Source organism: Callorhinus ursinus, unplaced genomic scaffold (assembly GCF_003265705.2).
Source record: "Callorhinus ursinus isolate GAN/ISIS: 27379988/994484 unplaced genomic scaffold, GSC_fseal_2.0 scaffold160, whole genome shotgun sequence".
NCBI classification, from domain to species: Eukaryota; Metazoa; Chordata; class Mammalia; order Carnivora; family Otariidae; genus Callorhinus; species Callorhinus ursinus.
In genome coordinates, this window is record NW_027397222.1 from 59,961 (window position 1) to 79,449 (window position 19,489).

A 19,489-nucleotide genomic window follows, 5' to 3' on the forward strand; every position below is an offset into this window, starting at 1 on the left:
TCTCCCCTTCCACCCGCACCTATAACCATGGTCTCGTCCGGAATCTCTTCAATAAAGCACTTCTCTTCGGTCTCCCCGATGTGGAAGTAAAGCGCGCCTCCGCGGGCCGCAAAACACTCTTCTTAGACCCGCTCTGCATCCGACCAGCACTTGTCCTCAGAGCCGCAGGCGGCGGCAGCGCATAACCTTGACGCAGCCGCAGGGCCTGCCGGGATGACGAGTTCCATTGGCTGGACTACAAGTCCCGAAATGCCCTCGGCCCCAGCGAAACAGTACCTGATAAGGGAGGCGCTTCTGCTCGGGATAGAATTGGGGCCCCGGAATTGAAACCTCCTTTCCGTTGATTGTCGTGGTGGCCGGCGAATGTGATTATCAACTTTTTAGAGATGGTGGAAGTAACGCAGTATGTTTGTGGGGTGGCAGAGTGAATTATGAGCAGGTACAGGATTGAAACCGAGGATCCCTGACTTTCCCTCCAGGTGTCTGCATTTACACTTTGGGCTTGCATTTTTAAAAAACTGATCTTTTAGGGGGTCTGGGTGGTTCAGTGGGTTAAGCGTGAGGCTCTTGATTTCAGTTCAGGTCTTGATCTCCTGGGTCCTGAGTTCGAGCCCTGTGTTAGGCACCAGCTGGGCGTGGAGCCTACTTTAAAAAAGCAAAGAAAACCCCCAAGAAACAAAAAACAGGGGCGCCTACGTGGCTTAGTCATTTAAGCCTTCCAAAAGCTCCTGATTTCTGCTTAGTCGATTAGGCATCCCAAAAGCTCCTGATTACTGCTCAGGTCATGATCTCAGGGTCCTGGGATTGAGCACCCCCTTCCATAGGGGTTCCAGACGGAGTCTGCTTGAGATTCCCTTTCCCTCTCCCTCTGCCCTCCACCCCTCCCCCCAAGCTGGAGCGCGCTTTCTCCCTCTAGGATAAACAAATAAATCTTAAAAAAAAAAAAAAAAAAGCAAAAAACGGAACAAAACAAACCCCTCTTAATTTTGAAAAAGTGACACAAATGGTGCACCAACTTCTCTTGGGGGGAAAATAAAAAGCCAAGGAGACTTCCTTTACCTTTTTTGCTCTTCAAAACCCATCCACTCCTAGAATTAGTCTCGTCTGGTCTGTATGGTCCCAGGCATTCCCCCGCACAACATCAGTACCAGACATCAACCACGCGGGCTTTGCTGCAGGGGCTCCGCCGTGGTGGCTCCTCTCCAGGACATGGTTTGGTGCCCCAGTGGCCCGCAGGTAAAGGAGTATGGGTGGGGGTCTTGGGGAGAGTCGCCTGTTTTGGAGGGCTCTGTGCTCAGTGTGAGATCAACAGAGGGTCTGTGTCTGCCTTTCCAGGATTTTATCCAAATTCCAGTGTATTTGGCAGCTCTTTGGTGTTAGTTTCTGATTTTGCCATCTTAACGTTTCATAGAAGTTGGAGGTTTCCTCTCTAATTTGGGTTCTCTTTGTTTTGTTTGATCTTGGGGAGGGAAGTTTGAGGATGTGTTGACATTTCCCCCTTATTACAAGTCTTTAACTCATTTTTCTTAACAGTAACAATATAATATCATCTTGGTTCATACAGCACCTTATTTTTAACCATTCCTATGATGAATGTGGTTAAGATTTCTTTCTCCCAATTATTTTTTCCATGATTCATCTGTTTATTATTTATTTATTTATTTATTTATTTTTAACAACATTTTATTTATTTATTTGACAGAGAGAGACACAGCGAGAGAGGGAACACAAACAGGGGGAGGGAGAAGCAGGCCCCCCCGCCAAGCAGGGAGCCCGATGGGAGCACCATCCCAGGACCCTGGGATTACGACCCTAGCCGAAGGCAGACGCCCAACGACTGAGCCACCTAGGCGCCCCTCATCTGTTTATTTTAGAGAGAGAGAGAGAGAGTATGTGCGTGTGCACGGTCAGGGGAGGGGCTGAGCAAGAAGAGAATGTTAAGCAGACTCCGTGCTGAGCACAGAGCCCAATATGGGGCTCCATCTCACTACCCTGAGGTAAAAAGAAGCGTCAGTGACTTAACTGACTGTGCCACCCAGGCACCACCCCCCCATTATTTGCTCTTACATATATTGCTGCAATAACAATTTGTGTTCATTTTCTTTTTTTGAAGATTTATTTATTTGACAGAGAGAGACACAGCGAGAGAGGGAACACAAGCAGGGGGCGTAGGAGAGGGAGAAGCAGGCTTCCCGCGGAGCAGGGAGCCCGATGCGGGGTTCGATCCCAGGACCCTGGGATCATGACCTGAGCTGAAGGCAGACACTTAACGACTGAGCCACCCAGGTGCCCCTTGTGTTCATTTTCTAAAAAAGCATTACTGTAGGACATAGTTTTTGATAAGAGATCATAAAATTCCCCTTTCAAACTTTGTACCAATTATAGTTTCACCAGCAGTGTATTGCAGTGCTTAATTTCCACACTCTGGTCAACCGTTCTCAACCTTTTTAATCTTTGCAAAACTTTAGAAGTGGATGAAAAGTTGTATTTCCTTTTATTTTCTGTTTATTTCATTTCCTTCCTGTCCTTTTCATTTTTATTTCCTCAAATGCCTAGTGTTTCTTCTCGGTCATTGATTTCTTCTGTGAATTGCTGATTGTGTTTTTCTTTCTTTTTTAAAGATGTTTATTTATTTATTTATTTGAGAGAGAGAGCACAGAGAGAGAGTGAGAGGGAGAAGCAGACTCCCTGCTAAATAGAGAGCCCAACTCCATCTCAGGACCCTGAGAGAACCGACTGAGCCACTCAGGCGCCCTGGTTGTGTTTTTCTTAGTACTATTATAACTACATGCTGATTTCACCACCATTTGGAATTAACAAATGATTACAGAATTAATAAATGATAACTTTTTATAATAAAAGTTTCTAGTATTTTTAAAATTAAACTTTTTATGTTGAGATAATCATAGATTCACATGCAGTTGTAAGAAACAATGCAGAGAGATCCAGTATACCCATTACCCAGTTTCCCCCATGGTAACATCTTGCCCACGTATAATACAATATCACAACCAGAATATTGTCATTGATACAATCAAGACAGGGAACATTTCCATCACCACAAGGATCCCTCATGTTGACTTATATACCTACACTTTACTTCCCTATTCCTTCACCCTGTCTTTCACCCTAGACAACAATTAATCTGTATTCTCCATTTCTATAATTTTGTCAAGAATGTTATATAAGTGGAATCATGCAGTATGCAACCTTTTGAGATTGGCTTTTTCCATTTAGTATAATTCTCTGGATATTTATTCAGTTTATTGAATGTTTCTACAGCTTCTTTTTATAGTAAGGAGTAATCATTACACACAATGTATAAAGATATAATTCTGTGATATCCACAACTGAAAGGGTAAGAACAGAGCTGTTAAAGGAGCAGAGTTTTTGGGTGTTACTGAAGGTAAACTGGTATAAATTCCAGTTAGAGTGATATAACTGTAGGATGTTAAATGTCATTCCCATGGTAACCACATAGAAAATAGCCATAGAATTTATACTAAAGGAAATGAGAAAGGAATGTGAATGTTTCACTACTAAAAAATTAAATGCAAAGAAGACAGTAAATGTAAGACATGAGGAACAAAAAGCTATAAGGTAAATAGGAAACAAATAGCAAAATGACAGAAGTCCTTCCTTAATAGTAATTACTTTAAATGTAAATGGATTAAATTCTCCAATGAAAAGATAAAGATTGGCAAAATGGATAAAAGCCATGACCCAAGTATATGTTGTCTATGGGAGACTTGCTTTAGATCCAGACATAAAAGTGAAAGAATAGAAAAGGCTATTCCATACGAACAGTAACCAGAAGAGAGCAGGGAGACTATACTAGTATCAGACAAAATAGACTTTAAATCAGAAAAGGTTACAAGACATGGTAATGGCACAAAGAGAGACACATAGATCTATGGAACAGGATAGAGAGCCCAGAAATAAACCCACACTTATATGGTCTATTAATCTACAACAAAGGAGGCAAGAATATATAATGGAAAAAAGACAGTCTTTTCAATAAATGGTGTTGGGAAAACTGGCAGCTACAGGCAAAAAAGAAACTGGATCACTTTCTTACACCATACACAAAATAAACTCAAAATGAATTAAAGACCTAAATATAAGATATAAAATCATAAAACTTTTAAAGGATAACATAGGCAGTAATCTCTTGGGCATTGGCCTTAGAAACATATTTATGGAAGGAAAGGGAAGGCAAGGGAAACAAAAGGAATAATAAACTGTTGGGACTTTGTCAAACTAAAAAGCTTTTTGCAGGGGTGCCTGGGTGGCTCAGTTGGTTAAGCGACTGCCTTCGGCTCGGGTCATGATCCTGGAGTCCTGGAATCGAGTCCCACATCGGGCTCCCTGTTCAGCAGGGAGTCTGCTTCTCCCTCTGACCCTCTTCCCTCTCGTGCTCCCTATCTCTCATTCTCTCTCTCTCAAATAAATAAAATCTTTAAAAATAAAATAAAAAGCTTTTTGCACATCAGAGGAAACCATCAACAAAATGCACAGGCAACCTACTGAATGGGAGAAAACATTTGCAAATGATATATCTGATAAGGGGTTAATTTCCAAAATATATGAAGAACTCATACAATTCAACACCAAAAAAGAAAAAAAAAACAACGCACAAAACAAACCAAAACCCCCCAATCTGATTAAAAAATAGAGAACCTGAATAGACATCTTTCCAAAGAAGACATGCAGATGGGCAACAGACACATGAAAAGATGCTCAACATCATTTGAGAGCTAGGAAATGCAAAGCAAAATTACAAAGTGAACTGCCTCACAGCAGTCAGAATGGCTAGAATCAAAAAGACAAGAAAAAACAAGTGTTGTTGAGGATGTGGAGAAAAGGGAAATCTTGTGCACTGTTGCTAAGAATGTAAATTGATGCACCATTGTGGAAAACAGTATGAAGGTTCCTCAGAAAATTAAAAATAGGACTGCCATACAGTCCAGGGGTACCTGGGTGGCTCAGTTGGTTAAGTGTCTGCCTTCAGTTCAGGTCATTGATCCCAGGGTCCTGGGATCAAGCCCCACATTGGGCTCCCTGTTCAGTGGGGAGTCTGCTTGTTCCTCTCCCTTTCCCTCTGCCCCTCTCCTTGTTTGCACACACACACATTCTCTCTCTCAAATAAATAAATAAAATCTCAAAAAAAAAAAAACTTACTATGCAGTCCAGTAATTCCACTCCTAGGTACCCAAAGAAAATGAAAACACTAATTTAAAAAGATACATATACCTCTATGTTCATTGCACCTTTATGTACAATGCCAAGACATGGAAGCAAACTGTGTCCATCAATAGATAATGGATAAAGAAGAAATGGTGTGTATATATAAATACATACATACATATATATATATATATATATATATATATATCACTCAGCCTTAAAAAGAGAATGAAATTCTGTTATTTGTGACAACATGGACGGACCTAGAGGATATTATGCTGAGTGAGATAAATCAGACAAAGACAGATACCATATAATTTCATTTATATGTGGAATCTTTTTTATAAAGATTTGACTTATTTGAGAGAGAGAAAGAGAGAACATGAGCAGGGGGGAGGGGCAGAGGGAGAGGGAGAAGCAGACTCCTTGCTGAGCAGGGAGCCCAATGTGGAGCTCAATCCCAGGACCCTGGGATCATGACCTGAGCTGAACGCAGATGCTCAACCAACTGAGCCATCCAGGTGTCCCTTAAAGATTTTATTTATTAGAGAGAGGTGCGTGCATGAGTGGGGGGAGGGACAGAGGAAGAGGGAAAGAGAGAGAGAATCCTGAGTAGGCTCCATGACCAGCGTGGAGCCTGACGTGGGGCTTGATCTCACAATGCTGAGATCATGACCTGAGCCAAAATCAAGAGTCAGACGCTTGATTGACTGTCACCCAGGTGCCCCTATAATAAGTCTTTAAATCAGGTAGTGTTAGTCCTGAAACTTTTTTTGTATTTCCAGGTTGTTTTGGCTATTTTAGTGCATTTCAATATGAAGCATTAGCTTGTTAATTTTTCAGAAAAAACCTGCTGGGGGGAGCCTGGGTGGCTCAGTCGGTTAAGCGTCTGACTCTTGATTTCAGTTCAGGTCATGATCTCAGCGTCCTGAGATTGAGTCTTGTGTCAGGCTCTGTGCTCAGTGGGGAGTCTGTTTGAGGATTCTCTCCCTCTCCTTTTGCCCTCCCCCACCCCAAAATAAATAAATCTTAAAAGAGAGAGAGAGAGAGAAATGTGTGGGGATTTTGATTGGGATTGTGTTGAATTTGCAGACCAATGTGAGGAGAACTGATATCTTAACATTATTGAGTTTTCTGGTCCCTGAACACAGTGTATCTTTTCATTTTTATAGATCTTTAATTTTTCTGAGCATGTTCTTGTGTAGTTTTTGGTTATTTAAATCAATCAGAATCAGATAATTCACTTTCTTTCTTGTATGTGTTTTGCTAGTTATTTGTGGTTAATTACAGTGAAAAATGGGACCAACATGAAAGTGACACATATCATTTCAACTCACTACCCATTTGCCAGAGCTAATCATATGTTCCCACCCAACCGTAAGGGGGCCAGGAACTACAATTCTGCTACACGCCGGGAAAGGAAGAAAACCAGAAATATTGGTGACCATCACTGAGGACTCTCACAATACCCTTGGTGGCCTACCCAACAGCCATTTCCCATCCCTTATGACTTGCTAAGAGAACCCCAGTTCTGTCTACTCTCTTCTGGGTGACATCTGCGTTAGGAAAGACCAGACCTTCCATGGTAATACCATTCATTCCTATTTGGGGGTTAGTTCATTAACCATGTTCTGGCTAACAGACATAAGGATGTCTATTTCTGGAACTTCTGGGAAGGTTTTTTTCTCTCTCTCTCTCTTAAAAGAGGACATCAGACAGTGGGTCCTTATCTTTCATGCTTTGGTGGCGTGTTATGATGTGATTACTTAGAGCTGCAACCAAGAGGAGAGTGGCAGACATTAAAGATGACAGAGTGGTAAGCTGGACAGGTGCTGGATGATTGAAGGCATTGGTGTGCCATGTTGAAATAATCAGCCCTGGAAGCACCCTACCCCTAGACTTCTTATTGTATAAGGTAAGAAAGGTCCTTACTATGGGCCTTTTTTTGCTTGGGTTTTCCGTCAGGTGAAGCAAAAAACATCTAACTATACCAGAATGCTAAGGCTGAGTCATGAGCCGGGCATTGTGGTAATAAGCACTTCATCCTCATAAAGTTAATATAATCTAATTTCATCCCCATAAGAACACTGTGACATAGGTGTTATCATATCCATTTTGTGGGTAGGGAGATTAAATCATTGCACAAGGCCACACAACTCTAAGTGATAAAAACAAGGATGAAAGCTTTTTTTATTATTATTATTATGTTATGTTAATCACCACACATTACATCATTAGTTTTTGATGTAGAGTTCCGTGATTCATTGTTTGCATATAACACCCAGTGCTCCATGCAGAACGTGCCCTCTTTAATACCCATCACCAGGCTAACCCATCCCCCCACCCCCCTCCCCTCTAGAACCCTCAGTTTGTTTTTCAGGAAGGATGAAAGCTTTTGGTCTAGTCTCTGCAAAGGATAACTTGAAATCATTTGTGAATATTCTATATCTTCCTTACTTTAATTGTTCTCTGAAGCGTATGTAAAAAGTAGAATTGCAGTGTTTCACCCTAAGCACCCAGAAATTTCCAGGGGTATGAAAAAATACCAGAGAATGTAGAGCTGATTAACCTTATGATTTATTGCTATGTAACTTTAGGCAAGTATTTTTTTTAAGATTTTAATCATTTAACGGATAAAGAAGATGTGGTATATATATAATATGCAGCCATCAAAAAATGAAATCTTGCCATTTGCAACAATGTGAATAGAACTAGAGGGTATTATGCTAAGTGAAATAAGTCAATCAGAGAAAGACAATTATCATATGATCTCACTGATATGGGGAATTAGAGAAACAAGACAGAGGACCATAGGGGAAGGGAGGGAAAAATGAAACAAGACAAAACCAGAGAGGGAGACAAACCTAAGAGACTCTTAATCTCAGGAAACAAACAGAGGGTTGCTGGAGTGGAGGGGTTTGGTAGGGATAGAGTGGCTGGGTGATGGACATTGGGGAGGGTATGTGCTATGGTGAGCACTGTGAATTGTGTAAGACTGATGAATCACAGACCTGTACCCCTGAAACAATATATTATATGTTAATTAAAAATAGTACAGTAAAAAAAGATTTTATTCATTTATTTGAGAGAGTTAGATAGCAAGAGAGAGAGCATGACCAGGGGGCAGGGAGAGGGAAAATCAGGCTCCCCACTGAGCAGGGAGCCTGATGCAGGGCTCGATCCCAGGACCCCGAGATCACCACGCAAGCCGAAGACAGATGCCCAACGGACTGAACCACCTAGGTGCCCCAAGTATTCTTTTTTTATTTGAATGAATATGTTCTATATACTTACCAGGCACCAGGAATACAAGCATTTAGTCACTTATCCAAAAAGAAAGGAAAGAATGACAGGGTGCCTGGCTGGCTCAATTAGTAGATGTGACTCTTGATCTTGGGGTTGTGAGTTCGAGCCCCACATTGGGTGTAGAGATTACTAAGAAAAATAAATAAAAAAAAACAGAAAAGAAAGAGTGACAAAAGGAATACAGCATGAAATCAATGCTTGATACTTACATATTATGTCATATTCACAACCATCCTATAAGTTTTAAATATAACTATTTACAGAGGGGAAATCTGAAGGTCAGAGTAAGTAGTTAAGCCACAAAGCCAATAAATGGTGGAACTATGAAGTTATGGGATAAGATTGAGAACAATTATGTGTCTGACTCCTTATAAAATGTTTTATCACTACGTATTTGCTGCATCCAGATATTATCTACCATCTGTGTTTTGTCTCTGAATGAAGCTGGGCTTCATCATAGACTGGGTCTGCTTTCTATCTCTACCTCATTCATTACTCATAGCATGGCCTTGTGCTAGTTATTTTAACCTCATCCAGTTTGCTTCTTCATCTGTATTATCTGTATCATGAGGTAATATAACTTTTTCATATGGTTTTGTGAAGCTTGGGAAAATAAGACAATGCTCGTGGGCACTTAATGGCAGGGTATTATTATGGCGCAGCTAAGGAAATTACAACACACAGAGATCAAGGTAGTAGTAAATGTTCACACAGTTCAGTGATATCTATGCCAGGGCCAGAATATAGAACCTATTTCTGCAACAGGCAGAAGACATGAATAGACATTTTTTTCCCAAAGACGACATGCAGATGGCTAACAGATACATGAAAAGATGCTCAATATCTTTCGTCATCGAGGAAATGCAAATCAAAACCATGATGAGGGGCGCCAGGGTGGCTCAGCTGGTTGAGTGTCTGACTCTTGATTTTGGCTCAGGTCATGATCTCAGGGTTGTGGAGTCCGCTTGGGATTCTCTCTCCCTTTGCCCACCCCTCCGCCCCCTACCAGCCCCAGTGTGCATGTGCACATGAACACATGCTCGCTTTCTCTCAAAACAAAACAAAACAAAAAACAACGAGATACCACCTCACACCTGTCAGAATGGCTAAAATTAACAACACAGGGAACAACAGATGTTGGTGAGGATGTGGAGAAAGGGGAACACTTTTGCACTGTTGGTGGGAATGCAAACTGGTGCAGCCACTCTGGAAAACAGTATGGAGGTTCCTCAAAAAGTTAAAAGTAGAGCTACCTTATGACCCAGCAATTGCACTACTAGGTATGTACCCAAAGGTTACAAAAATACTGATTTGAAGGGGCACATTGCACCCCAATGTTTATATCACCATTATCAACATTAGCCAAACTATGGAAAGAGCTCAAATGTCTATCGACTGATGAATGGATAAAGAAGACAGATATATATATATACATATATATATGTGTATATATATATATGCCATCAAAAAGAATGAAATCTTGCCATTTGCAGCAATGTGGATGGAGCTAGAGAGTATTATGCTAAGCGAAATAAGTCAGTTGGAGAAAGACAAATACCATATGATGTCACTCATTGTGGAATTTAAGAAACAAAACAGATGAACATAGGGGAAGGGAAAAAGAGAGGGAGGTAAACAATAAGTCTCTTTTTTTAAAGGATATTTATTTATTTATTTATTTATTTATTTATTTATTTATTTATTTATTTATTTATTTATTTATTTATTTAATAGAGCTATAGAGTGAGCGAGCACAAGCAGGGGGAGCAGCAGAGGGAGAGGGAAAAGTAGGCTCCCCGCTGAGCAGAGAGCCCAACATGGGGCTCTATCCCAGGATACCGAGACCATGACCTGAGTTGCAGGCAGACTTAATCGACTGAGCCACCCAGGCGCCCCAAGAATAGGAGAGTCTTAACTGTAGAGAGCGAACTGAGGGTTAATGGAGGGAGGTGTGTAGGGTGATGGGCTAAATGGGTGATGAGTATTAAGGAGGGCACTTGTTATGATGAGCATTGGGTGTTATGTGTAAGTGATAATCACCAAATTCTACACCTGAAACCAATTTTACCATATATGTTAACTAACTAGAAATTAAAAACTTGAAAAAAAAAAGAACCTATTTCTGCTTATTCGGAACTCTTTCTATTAGCAAACCAAAGAGATTAGGAGCTCAAGGATTATGAAGTAAGTTTTCAGAGGGTAGAGATGACCAATCCTGACCCCGGATTCCAAAATATGGCCAACCAATGAATATTTATTATGTGTCTCTGCAGTTTCAGCTGCTGATGAAACTGACAAACAAGATCAACAAGTTCCTGCTCTTGAGCTTATATTCTAGTGAAAAGAGCAAATTATAAATAAATAAAATAATTTCAAGCAGTGGTAATTGATAACAAGATTGATGTGAGAGAACCTGTCTAGGTAAGGGATAGAATCCTGCCTTAAATGATGAGAAAGTACTGGGAGGAAGATTGTCCTGGGCAGGAGGAAACAATGCAAATGGAAAGTTCCCCTGATGGTAATGATCTTGGTGTGTTCAAGGCACAGAAAGAAACTAGTGCATGTGACCACTGAAAGTGAGGATGAGAGCCCTGGGAGATGAGATTCAGGGAGGTAGGGCAGAGACCAGCTAAGGCAGGGTCTTGAGAGTCATGGTAAAAAAGTTGTGAGTTTTTAGTTGTTGCAATGGGGAGCTATTGATGTGCTTTATGTAGGAGTGTAATCCTACCTGCCTCATATTTTTATTTTTTAAAGATTTTATTTATTTTGGGAGAGAGCATGAGCAGGGGAGAGGAGCAGTAAGGGAGAGAAAGAGAGAAGCGGACTATCCGCTGACCGGGGAACCTGATGCAGGGCTCGATCCCAGAGCTCTGGGATCAGGACTTATGCCAAAGTCAGGAGCTTAATCAACTGAGCCACCCAGGCGCCTCTACCTAGCTTATATTTTTAAAAGGATCACTCTGGTTGCTCTCTGCAGAATGGACCATGGGAAGACCACAGTGGAAGCAGTTAGGGTGTCTGGGATTAGGTTTATGTTAGTGTTATTGTATACAAGCAAGTGCAAATTCTCATAATCTTGTTTGACCTCCAAAACGAAAGAGTTCCACTTTCCTCTTCCATCATCTCATATAGCACTTATAACTATCACTGAAGCACGTACTTTTTTATTGTCTGTCATCCTCATTTAGGGTCGCCACATAAAATACAGGCGCTGTTAAAAGCGCATTTCAGTAGAATAACTTTTTTTTACTATGTGTTCCCAAATGTTGCATGGGAAATACTAAAAACCAAAAAACCAAACTATTCGTTATCTGAAATGCAAATAAATGGGGCACCCTGCATTTTTACGTGCTAAATCTGCCAACTCTACCCCCACTAGAATGTGAACTCCAAGAGGGCAGGAACCACGTCTGTCCGCTCCCACACCTACGTCGTGGCGTAGTGCCTGCCGGGCACATAGTGGGAGCCCTCACAGGCTCACGCAAGGAATTAATGAAGCATTTAAGGAAAGAGTGATTGAATAAAAGGATGCACGGGAGTGCCTTGGTGCGGACGGGCGAACGGGAGAAGACAGAGAGAATCGGCTGGGTCCGGGCACTACATTGGCTGGCAGCTGCTGGGAGGCGAGGAGCGGCCGACGCGCTGAGGTCACGGGCGCCCGCGGCCCTGGTGACGTCATCACGCCTGCGCTCTCCGCTCCGCCCGGGTTTCAGTTGGCGCGGGCTCCTCCTCGACCGTTGTGGTGACTGGCGGTTTCTGGTGACCCCGGCCCACCGCCGGTCGCCTGCGGAGCTGTCCAGTCCCGGCAGTAGCCCTCCGTCCTCGTCATGGACCGTCCGCCCGCAGGCCTGGCGGCTCGCCCGCGGGGAGAACTTCCCAGGGCCATGTTCAGGCCGAGCAGCGTCTCCCCGCGGCCGCCCGTTGCTGGCGGCGGCGGCGGGGGCGGCCCAGCTCAGTTCGGCCCTGGGGGCGGAGGCCGGGCCAAGGGGCTGAAGGACATTCGTGTAGACGAGGAGGTGAAGATCGCGGTCAATATCGCTCTGGAGCGCTTCCTATGCGGGGATCAGAGAGGTGAGGTTCCCGACAGGGACCCCGCCGGCTGCCCCGCCTCCCCCAAGCCGGGACCCACGGTGTGAAGATGCGGCCTCAGAGTGGGGAGGGAAGGCCTGGGCCGCCCCCGGGCCCGCTGGAGCGGGCCTCCCCGGCGGGCGGGGCCGCGCTTGCTAGCGCTCGGTGGGATGCACGGCGTCCTGCGGGTCGGCAGGGTTAAAGCACTTGCCTAGCAGTAATCAGAAGGTGGAAGAGTCGGGTTGCTCCTTTGCCGGAAGCGTTTCTTTCCCCAGAGAGAGGCCTGTAGGCAGCTTGGGGCGTTTAACCCACAGTTTTTAGGTATTGGTACCCCCCCTTTTTTAAAGAGGAAATTGTGGTAGCCTTAGCTGAGGCACGTTTAAACTACAGAAGAAGAGCGGAGGAGATCAGACATGTATTGGCAATATGTAGTGTTTTGTTTAAATCCCGAAAGCATCACGCTTAAACACTTAAGAAAATTAAACTGGTTTTGGTAGACGTCTTTCACACCACTTAAGGATGGAAAGCTACTTGTCTTGTGTCATACGGTGCAGAACCGCCGCCGACCCGAGGTGATCAGTACAACATACTGAGTGCCCATTCCTTACTGGCCCAAGTAGGGGACCCTTGACCTTGGAACCTTACAATCCAGAACAGGCAATGAATGACTTGGACAGAGTGAACTTACATTAAACAAAGCCTCAGCAATATGAAAGCAACAAATGCAGTCTGAGATATAGTGAAATAGGAATTCTATAGTTTTTTGAAAGCAGACAGTGGAGTTTGACGTTAAGCATTCATCATGCTTGAGCATCGCTTATCACGGGAGGAAATGAATCTTTTTGTTAAGTAAGCAAGTAAGGACTAAACCAAGTTAAAATAGTAAAATATGTTCATCAGTCATCGTACCAATTGAAGATTCCAGCACAAATAAGAGGAGTAATCTTTGGTGAACATGAGAATCCTGTATCACGTTTAGATTTAATTTTTATTAATATGGTAATTCTGATAGACATTCAGTAGTTAATTGAATTAATATCTACTTTTCACATAAAATGACCTTTTCACATAATGTGAAAATGACTTTTCACATAAAATCACATATGCTTATATGACTTTTTTTTAGAGTGTTTGTTGGGGGAAGGGCAGAGAGAGGGAGAGAGAGAATCTTAAGCAGATTCTATGCCCAGTGTGGAGCTGCACTTGGGGCTCGATCTCACAGCCCTGAGATCATGACTGGAGTAGAAATCAAGAGGTGGGTGCTCAACTGACTGAGCTACCCAGGCGCCTGTTTTTTCATATTTTGTATCTGTATGTTTATTGAAGCACCTTGAAAGAAAATTTTGTATTACCAAATGGTACTTTGTGTGTTTTTTTTTTTCATATAGAAATGGAATTTCCTTCTTCTTTCACCAGCACTGAAAGAGCCTTTGTTCATCGATTGAGTCAGTCTCTTGGTTTGGTTTCTAAAAGTAAAGGGTAAGCTGATAGCTTTTCTTATTTAAAAAGAATTATTTACCAAAAAAAGAAATGTTCCTGACTCCATTTAAGTAGTTATTACTGTTTTAGATTCACGTCCTTAATTATATTGTAGATAAACTGATTCATGTCTGTGCCAAACTTAGCTCGTTGCTTTTCCTCCTATCTTGCCCTTTTTTTGTTTTCCCTTAAGGGTTAAAAAAAAAAAAAGTAAAGTTTAAAATGTAAGAAAAATAGTTTAAAAGTTGAAGTTGCTTGAGGAAAATGTTTTCTTTTTTCATAGAAACTAAGTCTCCTTTTTTAAACAGAATGGATAGATGAAAGATAATAAGTACCATTATTTACAGAACTATTTCTTTCAATGTTACTGTATTGTAATGGTAACTTTAGAATACATAATCATTGTTTTCTTTCTTACCAGCTCAAGAAACTGATGATTAGAAAAGACTAAATAAAATGGATCAGGAAGAAAGAAACAGTATATATTTTTTTGAGGGCCACTGATCTGTAGGGGAAAAAGTCATTTTTACCATCCAAATTGAAGAACTCTATGATTACATGAAACGATTTCATTTTGGGAATAAGGATGAAGGGATTGATATATAGCAGGGTTTCTCAATATTGGCATTATTAACATTTCAAACTGGATAATTATTGTGGAGGACTGTCTTGTGTATTGTAGCATATCTAACCTTACCCACTAGCACTTTCACCCGCAGCTGTAACAACCAAAAATGCCTCCAGATGTTGCCAAAGTGTTCCCTGGGGAGCAAAATTGCCTGTGGTTAAGAACCAAGGAGGGGGGAAAGAAAGATAAAATTTCAGCTTAACAGGGTTTAGGTTAAAAAGAGAGAAAACAAAAGGTTATGAGGTCAATATTTTTAATTTACAGCAGGAAGGTCCTAAGATGAAAGTACCTGGTGTAGGAATGTCTGGCATTTGAATGCCCACAGTGATACATTACTGAGTAAGATGGGATTTAGCTTAGGTGAATGTGCGTTTTGAACATCACTAAGGCCAGTGCTGGAAACAGTGGAAGGTTTTGAGCATGCCCATATTATAGTCCTCTGCATAAGTTAAATACAGCACTTGCAGATGAAAAAGAGTACAAGGCCATAATCCTTTATCCAAAAACACCTGGAACAAGTGGATTTTGAGATTCAGGTTTTAGAAACATTTTAGGGTATATTTGCAGTATGTTATGTAATACCCCTCATAAGGTGCAGGCATCACCTTTAATCACAATATTTCTGCTGGGAAACATGAATATTCACAGTAAGATAAAGAAATAGTAGAAATAGCCTCATATCAATGTAATCAGGCTTTCCTGCCAAATGAAGTTGCTGCCTTGAACCCTAAAAACCTACAAAACCATCTGCAAGTCCAACAAACAAAAGATAGGAACATTATTTTGTGGAGAAGGAGGAGGAAGTGGGGAGGGGTTGTTTTGAACAAAAGTGCATTGGAGAGAAGCAAGAAGGGTGATGATGGTTTCTCATTGGCTGAGTTTTGGGGTGGTTGATTTCTTGTAGAAGAAGAAACAGCAAAAAAAAAAAAAAAAGAACAAGAAACAGCAATGTAAATCTTTCTGTTGGAGCCTGCAATTGAAACTCCTTTGCTTTTTTTTTTTTTTTTTCTAGAGTAGGAGAGAAAGAGGGGGGGGGAGGGAGGAGGTAGGGGCAAAGGGAGATGGAGATAGAGAATCTTAAGCAGGCTCCACACCCAGCATGGAGCCTGACACAGGGCTCGATCTCACAACCCTGAGATGATGACCTGAGCCGAAATCAGGAGTTGGACTCACTGAGTCTTTTTTTTTTTTTTAAAGCTTTATTTATTTGACAGAGACAGCGAGCGAGACGGAACACAAGCAGGGGGAGTGGGAGAGGGAGAAGCAGGCTTCCCGCCGAGCAGGGGGCTCGATCCCAGGACCCTGGGATCATGACCTGAGCCAAAGGCAGACGCTTAACAACTGAGCCACCCAGGTGCCCCGGGACTCATTGAGTCTTAACCGGACTTAACCCACTGAGCCACCCAGGCACCCCCAAGCTTCTTTCCTCTTGAGGAGTCTTCAGTTGGATCTGTAATTAACAATTCTTCCTGTAATTGACATGAGTAGCTTGGGTTTCCAAACCGGCCTCCCTTTCTAGCATCCCCTCTCCACTTTAGTGAGGTTTCCCTTTATTAATTTTCACATTGCAAACTTACAGAATCTTCCAGTTCTCATTGTTGTTTGGGTTAAGCGTTGCAGATAAGAGATTGTGGGTTCTCAGTAGAAAGCATCTGTTGTAAGGTACAGTTCTGTAGCTATGTTATTTCTATGGTAAATGGGTTCTGAATTCTGAACAGTTAACTTGGAAATGACCATTAGAAATTACCCTTAGAAAAGCAGTCCATTAGAATGGACTACATCTGCTTCTGTTCAGTAGCATGATTGTTTAAGGGATGGTCCTGAATGGAGAAACCTGGGGAAGGGGAAAGAGCAAGATAGAAGTTATCAGGACAAAAAAAGGTGGGCGAGGAAACACTGAAGGGACGGAGAGAGGAAAAAAGATGGTAAGGGAAGTCAGGCAAACCTGCTTTCTCATCTGGGCTATAGTACCTATTCCTAGTGCTCTGTAAATACTGTTAGGAAATGTCCTAGCTTGATTAAAGGTAGTACGATGCTTATCTTGTGGTCCTTGTGATTTTCAGATGCCTTTCTTTTCACGTATATTAAGTACTTGGAATATGGTTGTCATATCCTTTCTTTTCACTTATATGAGAATTTGTACCTGACTTACATTTTCATGGGTTTTCCTGTTTACTGTTGAGTAAAGGATTTTTCCCCCCACTTCCTAGCATAACTTCATTGACTTAGTAAGTTAGTATTTCTTTTGTATCTGGTATCATGGTTCCTTAATAAGTATTTGAGAGAGAGCCTGGTGTGGAGGAAGAGGGAGGAAGGTTGGATTTCACTCCCAGTGTCTCACTGCCTCATTCTCTAGTTTTGGTCATGGCCCTTAACTTTCAAGGCCTATTTTCTTAAATGTAAAGTATGAAGGAGTTAAGTCTCTTTGTTTTAGTTCGAATTCTGTGATTCTGTAGTTTACTTTGAGTATCTTATGAGGTTTAAAAATAGATTCCGGGCAGGGTGCTTGGGTGGCTCAGTCGGTGAGCATCTTAAGTGTCTGCCTTCGGCTCAGGTCATGATCCCAGGGTCCTGGGATCCAGCCCCGCATCAGGCTCCCCACTGAGTGGAGAGCCTTCTTGTCCCTCTCCCACTCCCCCTGCTTGTGTTCCCTCTCTCGCTGTCTCTCTCTGTCAAATAAATAAATAAAATCTTTAAAAAATATATAGATTCCAGGCTTACTGTGTGAAAGTTGACGGTTATTTTTTCTCATCACTTTCTCTTTTTTGCTCTCCTTTCTTTCAAAAAGCAGCCGTCTGTGTTAGATTTTGTTTTTCATTTCCTCCTGAAGAGTTGAATTGATTTTGCAGTTGATTACTTATTTTGGATTACTTTTTATAATTGCTCATCTTTTGGTGAAAATTCTTTTGTTGGAGTAATGTCCCCATTTTGTGTTCTTTAGTGTAGCCTAAAGTTTTGTTTGAAATTTTAGGCAAGCTTTCCCATACCAAAATTTTACCTCCTTATAATTTCCCTTTTTCCTCAACTGAGGTCTGAATTTTGGTTTTAAGAGCATACTTTTTCTGAGTCTTTGTTTGACTTGTTCATGAACAAAACAGAATTTCTTTTCTGTTCTTTCTAGTGCAAGTGATGCAAAATGAAATTTACAAAATGAACTTTGTTAAAGACTTGTGGAAAGAGAAACTATAAAGTACATGAAAATAGGTTTTCCAGGTACAGGTTCCTTACCCTGTGATTGCTGATGTCCCTGCTTCCTAGGTATCCACGTGTTCTAGCCACCCCGACTGGAAGGCTGTACCCTGCAAGAAAGCCCCCTTTTCAGATTCGGGTTCCTGACTCCCTTGCCTCTTGCCTGGGAAGGTTGTGTACTGCACTCTCCTTTTCTGCCCCACTTAAAATGGGAAAAATTGGTTAAAAGTGACTTAAGTGTCTTACTGACTTTTTGGGCATCCATTGAAAAGAAAGCCTACGGTGCCTAACAGTAATAATAGTGACAGCTCACGTTCATTAAGTTCTCATAAGCAGCAGGTCTATGCTAATGGCTTTAAGTAGATTAGTTAATGCTCACAATAGTCTTAATCAGTAGATTCTGTTAATAACATCTGGTATCTGTATAGCAGATGAGGCAGTTCAGGGTTGGAGACATAAGTAATTTTCCCAAGATCACAGAGCTAGCAAGGGGTAGAGCCAGGATTTGAACATAGTTAATGCTTCATTAATTTTTGATTGTTCACAGTGGGTTCACGGCAATGTCCTAGGAGCTGTGAGGAGTTAAACTGGAAACATTAGCTAAGTCTTGTCTTTAAGTTGTTTATAGTCCAAAGTCACAGAATGAACCAGTGTACCACCATCATGGTGTCCATGACGTGAGAGCAACTTCGTTTAGTGACAAAGTTAACTGATTGGTTTATTAATTTCCACATAGTCATAAAAAGTATGAATTAGTATGATATAAACTAATAAATTTACAATTCTGTACTACAATATTGGGAAGAGAACGGTTTGGAGTTAGGTCTTTGCATCTTTCTGCTTAATGGAAATATAAATTAAGGAAATAGGAAGTGATGCATTTGTAAGGCATCATATGAATGTGGATTCTTTTTTGAGGCATTAGCTCCTTGGTGGCTGTGAGCTTTTTTTTTTTTTTAAGATTCTATTTATTTGCCAGAGAGAGAGAGAGAGAGAGTACAAGCAGGGGGAGCGGCAGGCAGAGAGAGAAGCAGGTTCCCCGCTGAGCAAGGAGCCTGATGTGGGACTCGATTCCAGGACTCTGGGATCATGACCTGAGCTGAAGGCAGCCACTTAACCAACTGAGCTACCCAGGTGCCCCTGGCTGTGAGCTTTTTAAGTTGTCATTTCAAATTTTGGTTCTTTAGCTGATTAAAAAAAAAGATTGAGAGAGAGAGTATGCGCACGCACATGTGTGAACCGGGGGAGGGGAGAGGCAGAGGGAGAGAGAGAATCCTCAAGCAAACTCCCCACTCCGCACTGAGCCAGACACAGGGCTCGATCTCACGACCCTGAGATTATGACCTGAGCTGAAATCAAGAGTTGGGTGCTTAACCAACTGTGCCACCCAGGTGCCCCCTAGCTGATTTTTTAAACTGTTTACAGATTTGGAGAGTGGAGAATAGTAAGGCATATGGTTGTATTTGAGTTAAATGTTCAGTAATGTGCTGTGTAAATTGATAAATTAATATTAAAATTACATCAAATTTGATGAGTTAATAGTTTTTCTTTAAAAGGAAGAAGCCAGGGGCGCCTGGGTGGCTCAGTTGTTAAGCGTGTGCCTTCAGCTCGGGTCATGATCCCAGGGTCCTG

General features: G+C 41.8%; 2 protein-coding genes across 2 annotated transcripts in view; one reads left to right on the forward strand and one right to left on the reverse strand.

Moving 5' to 3' along the window:
- TMED9 (transmembrane p24 trafficking protein 9) overlaps nucleotides 1-122 on the reverse strand; it is a gene marked incomplete at its 5' end in the record, with an annotated part of 2,546 nt that extends 2,424 nt beyond the window's left edge. The window contains one exon of the mRNA XM_025860852.1: nucleotides 1-122. This exon is cut by the window's left edge and continues 136 nt beyond it. Coding sequence (XP_025716637.1) covers nucleotides 1-122 — 122 coding nt within the window.
- Nucleotides 123-12,172: 12,050 nt separating this feature from the next.
- The window catches only part of YTHDC2 (YTH N6-methyladenosine RNA binding protein C2), an 84,311-nt gene continuing 76,994 nt past the window's right edge, over nucleotides 12,173-19,489 (forward strand). Inside the window, exons 1-2 of the mRNA XM_025860846.2 lie at nucleotides 12,173-12,564; nucleotides 13,950-14,040. Coding sequence (XP_025716631.1) covers nucleotides 12,321-12,564; nucleotides 13,950-14,040 — 335 coding nt within the window. The 5' untranslated portion in view covers nucleotides 12,173-12,320. The remainder of the gene's footprint in view (nucleotides 12,565-13,949; nucleotides 14,041-19,489) is intronic.